The sequence below is a fragment of the Mandrillus leucophaeus genome, unplaced genomic scaffold (assembly GCF_000951045.1).
Source record: "Mandrillus leucophaeus isolate KB7577 unplaced genomic scaffold, Mleu.le_1.0 Scaffold73, whole genome shotgun sequence".
Classification (NCBI taxonomy): Eukaryota; Metazoa; Chordata; class Mammalia; order Primates; family Cercopithecidae; genus Mandrillus; species Mandrillus leucophaeus.
The window spans coordinates 3215064-3229426 of record NW_012107919.1 but is presented as its reverse complement, the minus strand read 5'-3'; the positions used below and the strand labels follow the sequence as shown (position 1 = coordinate 3229426).

General features: G+C 45.0%; 1 protein-coding gene across 2 annotated transcripts in view; it reads left to right on the top strand.

The window, feature by feature from the left end:
• TCP11L1 (t-complex 11, testis-specific-like 1) overlaps positions 1–14363 on the top strand; it is a 38608-nt gene that overhangs the window by 18912 nt on the left and 5333 nt on the right. For both annotated transcript variants that reach the window (XM_011965564.1, XM_011965566.1), the window contains exons 3-9: positions 235–367; positions 2466–2586; positions 3263–3483; positions 4197–4333; positions 6747–6943; positions 11064–11245; positions 13929–14101. In XM_011965564.1, coding sequence (XP_011820954.1) covers positions 235–367; positions 2466–2586; positions 3263–3483; positions 4197–4333; positions 6747–6943; positions 11064–11245; positions 13929–14101 — 1164 coding nt within the window. The remainder of the gene's footprint in view (positions 1–234; positions 368–2465; positions 2587–3262; positions 3484–4196; positions 4334–6746; positions 6944–11063; positions 11246–13928; positions 14102–14363) is intronic.

Genomic DNA, 14363 nt, shown 5'->3' with positions numbered 1-14363 from the left:
GGTTTCACCGTGTTAGCTAGGATGGTCTCGATCTCCTGACCTCGTGATCCACCCGTCTCGGCCTCCCAAAGTGCTGGGATTACAGGCTTGAGCCACCACGCCCGGCCTCAGAACAAACATTTTAATAGAGGCAATAACTGAAATTATTGTCCAGTATCAGAACCACTGTCTTCTTATTTTAATAGAAATTCGAATCTGGAGAAGCAAATCTCTTACAGTGAGTTTCTGTTACAGCTAGTCCTCCTCGCTTTGTGACAGTAGAAGAACTTCTAGAGACAGCGAGAGGCGTCACCAACATGGCTCTAGCCCATGAAATTGTAGTAAATGGAGACTTTCAGATTAAACCAGTTGAATTACCGGAAAACAGGTAAGGTGGTTGCTAAATTATCTTGCTTAGTAGAGCACTGCCATTTCCCAGTTTTGGAAATGTTTCCTTCAGTTGATACCAATATATTCGGACATATTTTTCCTTTTGTACATTATTGCTAAAAAATATTCCTAAACAAGGAACACCAATTCTTCAAAAATCAAATAAAAGGTCTAAAACTCTTTTGTGAAAATCTCCCTACTCAGTAGGATCTAGCTTCCTCATCTTGTGTTTTCATTGCCTTGTTTCATTCACTCTTCTTTGAAACTATCACACTGCACTATAGTCGTTGGTTTTGTTGCACAGGCGAAGACTGTGGGTTATTCTCAGTGTCCCTAGTGCCTGGCACTTAACTATTTTTTTATTGAATCAAAAACTCTATTGATTGTAAGGTGCCCCTTTTAAAAATGTGCTGTCATAAGAAAGAGGAAACACTGCCCATTATAATTATTAAAATGCCATTGATTTTAAGAAAGATCCAAGTTTCTGAGAGATTAAAATATTGGGGGGTGGGGGAGTTTGTTTTAGAATCAAGGAAATATGTGTGCAAGTGCCCTTCTGTCAGCAACTCACTGAAGTCAGGATTCTGGATGGTGCCTGAGAGTCTCTTGGCCTGTCCTCCTGGTTGCAGGATGAATGCTGCAGCTCCAAACATCCCATCATACATCAGCCTTCTGGGCAAGAGGGAAAAGGTTGGGAGGATTAGGGCTCTCCTTTTGTTAGAGAGGAACATCTTCCCCTGGAGTCGTGAAAGAGACATCTGCTGACACTTTGTTAATCAGAATTTCGTAACATGCTACCCTTGCTATAGGTGAACCTGGAACGCTTAAGTCGGGTAAAAGGGAATGAACTGTGATGGGCTTGTTAGATCAGTCATGATTTATTGTCATAGGCAGAGTATATTGTTGCCCTGAAAAACAGTGGGATTCTGTTCACAAAAGAAGGAGGAATGGCTGCTGTGCTGGCAAGTGTCTTCCGTAGGAAGCTTCTAAATTTGACTTCACAGATATTTCTTATATCTGCAGAGATAGTACTTTTTTGCATTTAATAATGAAGAATTGCTTGTTTTGTGCTCATGACAGAAAGACATTTTGTTGTTGTTGTTGTTGTTTGAGATGGAGTCTCGCTCTGTTGCCCAGGCTGGAGTGCAGTGGCATGATCTTGGCTCACTGCAACCTCCGCCTCGCAGGTTCAAGCGATTCTCCTACCTTAGCCTCCTGAGTAGCTGGCATTACAGGCATGTACCACCATGCCCAGCTAATTTTTGTATTTTTAGTAGAGGTAGTATTTCACCATGTTGGCCAGGCTGGTCTTGAACTCCTGACCTCAGGTGATCCTCCCGCCTTGGCCTCCCAAAATGCTGGGATTACAGGCGTGGACCACCATGCCCGGCCAATACTGGTTTTAATGAAACGTTGTGATGTATATATAAGTCGTTATAGTTTGGTACCTAGTTAAGCAATTGTCCCATATATCACATGGGAATATGATATTTTTAGGAAATAAAGTCCTTCAACCTACTACATACTGAATTGTTATCTTATTATTATTATTTTATTTTTTTGAGACAGAGTCTCGCTCTGTTGTCCAGGCTGGAGTGTAGTGGCACTATCTCGGCTCACTGCAACCTCTGGCCAGGCTGATCTCGAACTCCTCACCTCAGGTGATCTGTCTGCCTCGGCCTCCCAAAGTGCTAGGATTACAGGCGTAAGTCACAACGCCCAGCCTAAATTGTTATCTTAGACTACCTAATTATAAACATCTTAAGAAACTTGCTAGTAACAGGGAACTAAAATTAACAGCTTTGGACTTTTCAATCTTCTTCTTATATGGCACTGTCATATGCTGTTACTTGGATTAATGTTGGCTGTCCAGTTAGTTGAGAGCGATTCTTTCCAATTAGATGCTTATTGCCAAAAATCACTAACTTTTAAAATAAAGTATGCCATCAGTTAAAGTATGCCTGGGAAATCTTTCCTTGATCCAAATCACTGGGATTGATCTTACCCTAAACCCATATTATTTGTGCTTTTGAAAGTGATTTGAAACTCAAATATTTTGGTTTTTGCCCTTTTGTTTGTTTTTTTCACTGCCCCAGCTTGAAGAAGAGAGTAAAGGAGATTGTACATAAAGCGTTTTGGGATTGCTTGAGTGCACAGCTAAGTGAAGACCCCCCAGCGTATGACCATGCTATCAAACTTGTAGGAGAAATCAAAGAGGTGAGGCAAAGAGTGAATTGTGATGCTTTTCTGGTGTGTTAGGAGTGTGTATTCAACTTCTTGTGTCACCACCAGAAGTCTTTAAAGAAATTGAAGGATCAAGAAGTTAAATTACTTGCCAAAAGGTGGATCAAGAGTGTTTTTGGCTTAATGCCCTTTTTTAAAAAAAGTTTTAAGCAAACCATGATAACCTGAAGGCATTAAAGACAACAAAGTTATTTCACAAAATCTAGATTATTTATAAGTTTTAATAGATGTGGACACATTCCATTTATAATGGCCAAAAAGTGACTCAGCCTTTGGGATCAAGAAAGCTTTAGGTGGAGGGACTTTTTGCAGTGCCTTTAGCAATAGCATCAAAGAAGAAATGTATGCATGGAAATTGTCATCTGTGATTGGCTCACAGGCTCACATTAATAAACATGCTTTTCTTTTTTCACCATTAACAGTTTTTTTTCTATCCATTTAATTGCTATGTAGAGCTTAAATGAAAGCTTGAGTAGCTATTGTAAATGATTTGTAAGCATGTTTTTCTGTAGGTTTGTTGAATAAGAGGTAAAAGATGTGCAATATTACATAGCAATTGGTAAGCCCTTATTTGGATAGTTATAAATTGCATATAATTAGAAATGATGTCTAAGGAATTTTGATTAAACGTAGCTGTGTTCTCTTGTAGACTCTCTTATCTTTCTTGCTGCCTGGTCATACTAGACTGAGAAACCAGATAACAGAAGTCTTGGATCTGGATCTGATAAAGCAGGAAGCAGAGAATGGGGCCCTAGACATTTCCAAACTGGCAGAATTCATTATTGGCATGATGGGGACACTGTGTGCACCTGCTCGAGATGAGGAAGTTAAGAAACTAAAGGACATTAAGGAAATAGTGCCCCTTTTCAGGTATGGAAATATGTTAATCATACTCCGGCAACTACAATTCAGAGGCATTTTCTTTTTTTTTTTTTTTTTTTTTTTAGATGGAGTCTCACTCTGTTGCCTAGGCTGGAGTACAATGGCGTGACCTTGGCTCACTGCAACCTCCACCTTCCGGGTTCAAGCAGTTCTCATGCCTCAGCCTCCTGAGTAGCTGGGATTACAGGCACGCACCACCATGCCCGGCTAATTTTTGGTAGAGATGGTGTTTCACGATGTTGGCCAGGCTGGTCTCGAACTCCTGACCTCAGGTGATTGGCTGCCTTGGCCTCCCAAAGTGCTGGGATTACAGGCGTGAGCCACTGTGTCCAGACCAGAGCTATTTTCAACTTAAACTTCCTGAAGTCTTGGTACTCATGGATTAAGAAAAAAAAACAAAAAAGTTTTTCTTTTGAAAAAGAAAACATTTTCTTTTGAAAAATTCCAAACCTACAGAAAAGTTACAAAAACAGTACAATCAACACTCACAGACCCTTCATGTGGATCCATCAGTTTTTATCGTGTTGTCACATTTGCTGTGCTGCCCAGGCTGGTCTGGAACTCCTGGGCTCAAGCAGTCCTCCCGCCTTGGACTCCCAAAGTGTTGGGATTACAGGCGTGAGCCATGCGTCTGGTCCTCTTTTCCTTTAATACTATGTTTACTTTACAAGTGTTTGGTTCTAAATCCTTTTTTCTTTCAGAGAAATTTTTTCTGTGTTGGACCTAATGAAAGTGGACATGGCCAACTTTGCTATCAGTAGCATCAGGCCTCATCTCATGCAGCAGTCAGTTGAATACGAAAGGAAGAAGTTTCAAGAGATTTTGGAGAGGCAACCAAGTATGTTTAATATTTTGTGGTACTTTTTTTGTTGTCTGTGGTTTTTCATTTTAGCTGCCATAGCTTGTTGCATAATATTATGTTCAGAACAAAACTAAAATTTAGTATGAGAATAGTCTAATTCGAAGAAGGAAAAGCACAAAATGTTAGGACTACATCTAGAGTTGTTAAGCATTGAAAAGAAAACGTGACAAGCAAAAGGAATGTGAGTAGGCTATGAGAATAGAAATTAAAAACAATGAAGTCCTAAATTATAAATTTTTTTAACGAAAGCACCGGTTTGAAATAAAATACATTCTTGGTCTTGATTTTTGAAAACATGACAGACGTCCTGTGAATGTTAATTTACTTTTCTTCTCCCTGTGTGGCATAGCAGGAAATTTAACTTTGCTTTTGTTCTGGATGCATAAATCTTCTTGTTTCATACCCAGGAAGAGTCTCATTTTTATGAACCTCTCCGATGACTGCAGAAAACAGACGACTATCAGAATGTAAAACTGTATTGTATTTCTAGGGTGCTTTTTATGGTCTCTGCATTGCTAGCTGACATTCTGGGTAAATTTCAGTCTTCAGATTCAATGTATGATGAATTCCGTTTGGCCTCTAATTTTGCTGACGATGAGATGAAAACAGCAGTCTCTGGGTTGGTTTGGTTGCCGGACCAGATTAGTTAAGTGAATGCCCCACGCAGTTGATTCATCCAGCCCCAGGCAGAGAAGTCTGAGGTGGTGCTGGGGCCAGGGGAAGTTGGGAAAGGGCAGGGTAGGGGCAGAAGTAGAAGAAGTTTGGTAATGTTTACTGAGTGCCAGGCTTGTGCCAAGGGCTGGATGTGCATGTAATCCTCACACAGTAAGCTGATGAGCCAGGCACCTTTTTTTTAAACCCCATTTTACAGATATTGGAAACAGGTTTTGAGAGATTTTTGACCAGAATGGATTGACCACAAGCTCACACTCTCACCAGTGTTGTGAGAGTACTGGGAAGATATATATGTATATATTTTTTGAGATGGCGTCTCCTCGCTCTGTCAGCCGGGCTGGAGTGCAGTGGCATGATCTCTGCTCACCACGACCTCCGCTGGGCAGAGTTTTGTAGACTGAAGAGCCTTAATATTAAGGCCTGGCCTTGGAAGCTGGGGTGCAGTGGAGGACTCACTGGTAGGGTGGAAGCAGCTACAGTGCCTGCGTCTAGCACTTAACTCACAACTTTCATGAAAGCCCGGGTTTCCCAAAGCTTGTGGGTTATAGAGAATGCTCTCTGCAGAAGAGAGGGTGAAGCCAGATGGCCCAGCAGTCAGGACCAAGAGCTCAGGGCAAACTGGAGCTACATCCCCCTGCCCCAGTGAAGAGCAGACCACCGCTGTGACCTTGGCCGTCCACTTGGTTTTAAGGAAGCAGGAAGCCTCCACTGACAGAGCTGCCGCACCTCCTGGGACCTGACAGGCGCAGTTTTTATCAGATGGTGTGCAAGATCCGCCAGCTCTCTGTCCCTCAGAGTGCCCGCTGCATTACTTAGCTTAGAAAAGCAGGGGTGCACGAGGGCTGCTGAAAGCCAGAAGGGGCTTCCCTGACAGAGACAGAGTTCACTTCCCCCAGGTGGAAAGGAAGCCAGACTGATACAAGGTTAAGATCTAAACAAGGAAAAGCCTCATCGTCAGTGTAGAGGATACTTTACACAGGGAAACTCTAGCCGGTGTCTCATCCCATCCGTCTCTAGAGCTGGAGTCGCCAGGGCTTTGGGGCCCATCTTATGCAGTGGTCAGGATGGGAGAGAAAGGAAGGAAGGTTTGTTAAATACCGGGTGAGGGGCAAGGCCTGGCTAGGTGTCATATATTTGTTATTATTATTATTACTTTAGACAGGGTCTAGCTCTGTCACCCAGGCTGGAGTATAGTGGTGTAATGTCACCACTCACTGCAACTTCAACCTCTGGTGTTCAAGTGATTCTCCTGCCTCAGCCTCCCAACTAGCTGGGGCTACAGGCACGTGCCACCACTCCCGGCTAACTTTTGTATCTTTTGTAGAGACAGGGCCTTGCCACATTGCCTAGGCTGGTCTTGAACTCCTGGGCTCAAGCAGTCTAACCACCTCAGCCCCCCAAAGTGCTGGGATTACAGGCATGAGCCACCATGCATGGCTTATTCATTATCTTGTTTAATCCTCACAACAGCCTGTGAGGTGGGTGTTGTGAATTTCCCTACATCAGGCATCTGAAACTCAAGACACATTATGACTTGGCTAAGATCCCTCAGTTAGTCATTGGCACTACTATGATTTGATCCAAGTTTTATTTGATTCTGAAGTTCATACTTTCTACTTTATCACTCCGCCAGGACATCGATTGTCCCTTAAGTAATTCCGAGAAGCATCCCTTCTCGGTGTCAAGATAATGTTTGCAGCTTTGTTTTTCACAGATTCCCTGGACTTTGTCACCCAGTGGCTGGAAGAAGCCTCAGAGGACCTTATGACTCAGAAGTATAAACACGCCCTGCCAGCTGGGGGAGCAGCTGCTGGCTCTGGGGACATGCCCAGGCTGAGCCCTGTTGCTGTCCAGAATTATGCTTATCTGAAGCTTCTGAAGTGGGACCACCTCCAGAGGCCGTTCCCTGAAGTAGGTCTCCTGAGCCATCTCACTACTCATATTTGTTTTTGTGCTGCTGAACTTTTTAAAAAGAATAGCTTTGGCCAGGCACGGTGGCTCACTCCTGTAATCCCAGCACTTTGGGAGGCAGAGGCAGGCAGATTGCTTGAGGTCAGGAGTTTGAGACCTGCCTGGGCAACATGGTGACACCCTCTCTGTACTAAAAATACAAAAAAATTAGCTGGGCGTGGTGGCAGGGCCTGTAGCCCCAGCTACTTGGGAGGCTGAGGCAGAGAATTGCTTAAACCTGGGAGGTGGAGGTTGTGGTGAGCCGAGATTGTGCCCCTGCACTCCAGCCTGGGCGACAGAGCGAGACTCTGTCTCAAAAAATAAAAATAAAAAAATAAATAAAAAAATAAAAGATAAAAAGAATAGCTTTATTCTGATATAATTCATGTACCAGAAAATTCTCCCTTTTAAAGTGTACAACTCAGTGTTTTTTAGTATAGTCACAGAGTTATGCATCCATTACGACTGTTTAATTGAGAACATTTTCATCACCTCCAATAGGAACACTGCACCCATTAGCAGTCACTGCCCTTTCCCCCTCCCTCCAACCCCTGAAGCCACAAATCTGCTTTCTGTCTCTATGGATTTGCCTATCCTGGACATTTTATTTAAATGAAATCATACACTATCAGCTTTTGTGCCTGGCTTCTTTCCCCAATGTTTTTTCTTGTTGTAGCATATATAACAGTACTCTCGTCCTCTTTTCCACTGTGTTTTTTTCTTTGTTGTGGTAAAATACACATAACATAAAATTTACCATTTTAACCATTTCTAGTTTTCCAGTTCAGTGGCATTAAGTGCATTCACATTGTTGTGCAACCATTGCCACCAGCCGTCTCTAGAACATTTTCATTTTTCCTTCTGTGAAACTGTCTTCCCACCAAACACACCAAACAGTAATTTCCATTGCCCCTGCCCTCTGGCCCCTGGCAGCCACCATTCTATTTTGAGTCTCTATGAATTGGACTAATCCAGATACCTCATATGAATGGAATTATACAATCTTTGTCCTTTTGGGTCTGGCTTATTTTACTTAGCATAATGTCTTCAAGGTTCATTTATGTTGTAGTATGTGTCAGTGTTCCCTTTCTGAGTTTTACGTTTTTTTTAAATTTTAGAGACAGGGTCTCATTGTGTTGCTCAGGCTAGGTGGTACAATAGCTCACTGTAACTTTGAATTTCGGGGCTCAGGTGATCCTCCTGCCTCAGCCTCCTGGGTAGCTAGGACTATAAGAGTGTACCACCACACCCAGCTAATTTTTAAATGTGTTTTTTGTAGAGACAGGGGTCTCGCTATGTTACTCAGGCAGATCTTAAACTCCTGGCCTCAAGTGATCCTCCCTCCTTGGCCTCCCAGTGTTGGGATTACAGGCATGAGCTACCACGCCCAGCCCTCCTTTCTTTTTTAGGCTGAATAATGTATTTTTCTGTATGGATATACCACATTTTGTTTATTCATTCATCAGTTGACAAACATTTGGGTTGTTGTTATAAATTATGCTTCTGTGAATATTCTAGTACAAGTTTTTGCATGGACATATGTTTTTACCTCTCTTGGTTACGTACCTAGGATTAGAATTGCTGGGTTACATGGTGACTCTTAAGTTTAACATTTTGAGGAACTGCCAAACTGATTTCCAAAGCGGCTGCATCATTTTACAATCCCACCAGCAATGTACGAGGCTCCAATCTGTGCTGCTGCACTTTTCTCCTGTTTTTGCTCATCTTGATAGAAACCACAACAGAGGTGTGGTTGTTCACAGCTTTATCTAAAGAAACTTCTTCCCCTTCCATGCTGAACAATATTTTTTCCTTTTATGTTTTTCACAATACATACTTCTAACTGCAGGACTTCTTTAAGAAGATGACTGAGAAGGGATTCCCCCAGTGTTTCTCTAAATAGCTGTTCTGTTATGTAGACTCCCTCCTCTTTTTGGGGGGTATGTGAGTTTCTTATCACTAGCCTCAGATTCAGCTACTTCTCTAAATATCCTTCTTGTAAGTTCCTTATTTTTCCTTTCAAGAAGTTGTGAGCTTAAGATTTCACCTCTTGCTTCTGAGTTCCCTGTTTTGTGCTGGAGGAAGCTCTAAAGAGAATGTCAAATTGGAGATGAGAAAATGTTCCCTTTGAACTGTGGCATGTTCTCTTCTGGAGGGAAGTTCTTAGCCTGACATTTCTGTTTAAAAATAGCTGTGGGAGACCATCCAATACCTCCCTTTTCCCTACCGCTGATCATCTTCCCCAAGCCTTAGATACCCCTGCTTCTTCATCCCATAAATATCCCTAAACTCTCTCTATGGAAAGGAGGATGTGAGACCTGTTCTCCAGACTCCTCACTTGGCAGTCTTATGAATAAACCCTCTCTTGTTAAAAAAATAAAAATAAAAAGAAAGAAAGAAAGAAAAGAAACGCTGTGGGGAAGATGGTGATGGTCCCTGGGGACAGCTGTCTACTCCAGGAATTGATCCTTGGCAATCTGCATCCTAAACTCACATCCTGCGGACTGTTGGGAAGCCACAAAGCCATGTGAACTCAGAAAACAGGCTGACGATGAGTCCTTGGGATTGTATTTGTAGCAGCAGAAGATTCTCAATCCTCAGAGTTTTTACTTCTTGGCTGTGACCCCACATTGTTCATGTCTTGATTTGGCACATCTCAGTTTCTGACAGCGAGAAAGGTCCTTAGAGTCCATTCGATGAGCCTGTAAACTCTCTCAGATCAGACACCCATCTGCCCAGCCTTTCCCTTCTCCTTCCCTCACCTACCCGGGCAGAATCGCTGGCATGGTAGGATCCAGGGCTCCCTTTAACATGGGGGAGGCAGTCGTGGGAACGCGCTTGCTTTCCGGGAGGCTTTAGGTTGTTCTCTGTCACTTCTACTCTCTGTGCTTCCTATTTTTTTCTCTTCCTCTCTATTTATTTGCCATTTTTTACAAGCCTCCTTTGTGCTGAGTGCTGAGTGGGTACCAAGGTGAGTAAGTGTAGGCTCTGCCCGCAAGACACTCCTCCCTTCCATTGCTCTGGGATTTTTGTTGTTGTTTTAAGATGGAGTCTCACTCTGTTGTCCAAGCTGCAGTGTAGTGGCTATTCACAGGCATAATCATAGTGCACTGCAGCATCGAACTTCTGGCCTCAGCGATCCTCCTGCCTGAGCCTCCCAGTAGTTGGGACTGCAGGCACCCACCACTGCACCTGGCCTTCTATTGCTCTGTACAGGATGACTAGCTGTCCTAGTTTGCTAGGGACCGAGTGGGGGTTTACAGGACTTGGGAATTTCCATTTGAAAACTGGGACAGTCCCAGACAAACTGGGAGGAGTTGGTGACCATAGGTCTGTACCTCATTATACTTCTCTTCCCAACAATAGGTATCACTTTTATTTATCGAGCGCTGGCTCTGCCAGCCACTTTATATGTAGCATCTTTCTTCAGCTTTAAAACAGCCCTGTGATTTGGGAGTCCCCATTCTGCAGAGGCCTGACAAAGTTGGCGATGCTTGCATGAGGTCATGATTTCTTTTTTTTTTTTTTTTTTGAGATGGAGTTTCACTTTTGTTGCCCAGTCTGAAGTACAGTGGTGCAGTCTCAGCTCTCTGCAACCTCTGCTTCCTGGGTTCAAGAGATTCTCCTGCTTCATCCTCTCGAGTAGCTGGGATTACAGACATGCGCCACCACACCCGGCTAGTTTTGTATTTTTAGTATAGATGGGGTTTCACCATGTTGGTCAGGCTGGTGTTGAACTCCTGACCTCAGGTGATCTGCCCACCTAGTCCTCCCAAAGTGCTGGGATTACAGGTGTGAGCCACCGTGGCCAGCCAGGGAGGTCATGCTATTAAGCATGGAGCCTGGCTTTACACCCAGGCCTGTGTGTGTTCTTAGTGAGGATGCTATACTGCGTCCTTGCTCAGGAGGAATGACTCTGAGATGGAGGGGTTATTTCACACCAGACTTCCTCAAAGCTCTGACACACCAGCGCAAACCCTGAGGGAAGCTGCAGAGGCAGGTGTGGGGGCTGTGGCGCTCCTGCCCTCTGCTTGCTAGCCTGGACCTGCAGCTCAGCGATGGCCTCTTCTGTTCATTACAGACAGTTTTAATGGACCAGTCTCGCTTCCATGAGCTCCAGTTGCAGCTGGAACAACTGACCGTCCTGGGGGCTGTGTTGCTGATCACCTTCAGCATGGCAGCCCCAGGAATTTCCAGCCAGGCCGACTTTGCTGAGAAACTCAAGATGATTGTGAAGATTTTGCTAACAGATATGCACCTACCGTAAGTGGAACTTTCATGCATGGATGGGAGGCAGTGGATGGCAGAGAGCCGACTAGAGTCTCCCAGAGGGGTCTCCCACTGTAAGGCAGACCCCAGGGCCACTCTCTAGGAACTGAGAAGAAACCTTGCTGTCTCAGTTGGTTCACTTGGCGAAGACCCCAGCAGAGTTTATTCAGGGTCATAGGGTCAAAGTTAGAATCTGCTGCAGGGTTAGCAAAGCTCTAGGATAGTGGCTTTAAAATGTGTGTGACTAACTGAGTAGCCTATAGGGCCTTAGAGGCCACACTGAGGAGTTGGGTTATTGTCCTAAGAGCTGTAGGGAGCCATTGAAGGGTTTGAAGCAAGAGGGGGAACGTAATTAGATTTGTGCTCTTAAGTTTAAATTTTGGCATGGGGCGCATAGTAGATGTGAGGGAGCATTTAGGGGGTGAGAGGAGAAGTGGCTCGGGCAGGGGGGTAGGCCATGGGCAGGGTGAGGAGTGCTGATATCAATGGTTGTTGCTTGCCTTGAGGAGTTGAAGGTCCTGGGCTTAGGGGTCCTGTGGCCCTCCATTGCCTGTTAGCGTGCTCCTCCCGGGGCCTGGCCCGGTGCTGAGTGCCATCAACTCATTTATTCTCCCTACGCAGGGAACAGAATGCTGTCTGACCCCTTCCTTCTTTAATGGGGTTGTCTTTGTCTCCTGACCTCCAAGGTTCTTGTGTTTGATGTTTGTTGAGTGCTTTATTCCTCTCCCAAAGCCATTCAAATGTATTAAACTCCTACTGGAGCTTATGAGGAAACTGAAACCCAGAGACATTAATTGGGACAAAAATGTTTGTGACTAGGACCCGCAGTAAGAAATTCATTTTCCGTTGTGACCTAGTACACACTTAACACACATGTAACAGAAACGAGAACCTCTTCAAAATGGAACTGACCCTAACCGTGTTTAATGCAGCCTGATTTTTTCTACTCTATTCTTATTCCATTAAAAAAATATTGGTTGCTACCCACTGAATTGCTTTCATAACCAACTAACAGTGAAAAGCAGAGCTCTATGGGACGGTCATGAGGGAAACCAGCTGTATTCCTGCAGAGCTGCATGTATGTGGTTGAAGTGTTCTGCACTTGCGTGTTCCCCGCAGGTGTTCTGTGCTCAGTGTAATGCATCATTTTCTTACCCAGCACGAGTCCACATCTGCACGCGTGCAGGCTTCATGACCGCTCCTACCATGGAGTCATGTTGGGTGACTTCTATGGTTTCCAGCCTATAGAATATCTTTGAGTGGTTCTAAGTAATGCTCTATCTGACAAGGTCCAGTTCAGAGACTTCTTCAAGGGAAGTACCCCCTAAACATTCTCATCCTTACAAAATGCAGAAATTTTACTGCTGAATTTGCACAAAGCATGGGTGTGTTCATTGCAGTGTGGGGCATGTCCACATGTTGTGACTAGGGGTTCAACAGTTTTGACAGTCAAACTAGTTTGCTGAGAGGCCAGGAAACTGTTTGCTCAGCTGAGGGCCTAGCCTGAGGCCTTTGCACAGACGCAGCTCTGGGCTGTCACCTAGGTCCCTGCCTGGAGAACTACTCTGTCAAAGCTCCTGCTGAGGGAGGGACCCAGGTCAGGGCTTTCTTGGGAGCCCAGCCTTGCACTCCCATATCCACCCTGGCCCTCCAGGGGTGGGCACAGAACTGGTGCCAATGGTGAGTGCTGGGGCTTGCTCCCACGCCCCCCAGTAATTCTACATACAAAGGATCTAGACCCAGAACAGAGGCAGTTACCTTCTCACAGCATGCCTGCCAGCAGGGGGGCTCCCCGCAGGCACCCTGGGAGAACCTGGGGGACCCAGGGAATCCAGATACTCTTTTTTTTTTAACTTTAGGATTTGACTTTTCTTTATTCTTTTATTTTTTTTTAAATTTTTTAATTAAAAAAAATTTTTTTTTTGAGATAGAGTTTCACTCTTGTTGCCGAGGCTGGAGTGCAATGACATGATCTCGGCTCACTGCAACCTCCACTTCCTGGGTTCAAGTGATTCTCCTACCACAGTCTCCAGAGTAGCTGGGATTACAGGCACCTGCCACCATGCCCAGCTAATCTTTTTGTATTTTTAGTAGACATGGGATTTCACCATGTTGGCCAGGCTGGTCTTGAACTCCTGACCTCGAACTCCTGATCCATCTGCCTTGGCTTTCCAAAGTTCTGGGATTATAGGTGTGAGCCACCGAGCCCAGACTCTATTCTTTTAAAAGTAGTTAATACGTGTGCATGTTTCAAAAATCAAAAGGTACAAAAGGACATCCAATGAAAAGTTTCTCTCTCCCTCTTGTCCCACAGCTACCAAATGGTTGCTTTCTTGTGTATTCCTCCAGAGGTATATCGAGATATTCTGAGGTCATTCCAGGCTGATTTTTATCACAGAGAGGCTAGCAGGAAGTTGTGCTTTGGGTCGTTGGTCCTGGTATACTCTGAGAGCCCCTGCCCTTCCCACTGTCTTTTCTAGCAGAGGGAGAGAAAGAAGTCCCCCTGGTCAGGTATGCACAGCCTTCGAGGTAAGGTGGCAGGGAAAAGAGTCACAAATTGTCCATTGAACACATAAATCCAGTTATTGGTGCTGTCTTTCTCACCCAGTTGTGGGCGGTTGGAGCCGGTTAGAGGTGTATTTTACTTATAGGCCCTTTCTCCCCTCCTCTGCCCCAGCTCCTTCCATCTGAAGGACGTCCTCACTACCATCGGGGAGAAGGTGTGCCTGGAGGTGAGCAGCTGCCTCTCCCTGTGTGGGTCCTCCCCCTTCACCACGGACAAGGAGACCGTGCTCAAGGGCCAGATCCAGGCCGTGGCCAGCCCCGATGACCCCATTCGCAGGATCATGGGTACGTTTGGGGAAGGCAGGCAGCAGGGATATGCCCTCCGAGGGGCTGGAGGACAGTCCCCTCTGAAGAAACCTGAGGGCTTAGTTGGGGTTACGGTGCTGATGGGTGAGAGGATGGTGTAATGAAGCACCACAGAGAGACCAGGACCACCCAACGGATGGGCACAGGACCAGGCAGCCATCATTGTTCGAAGGGCTGCGACCTTGGAATCGCTCTCCTGGGTTCACAAGCAGTGTCCCAGGGCTTGCTGTGCAGCTTGGGC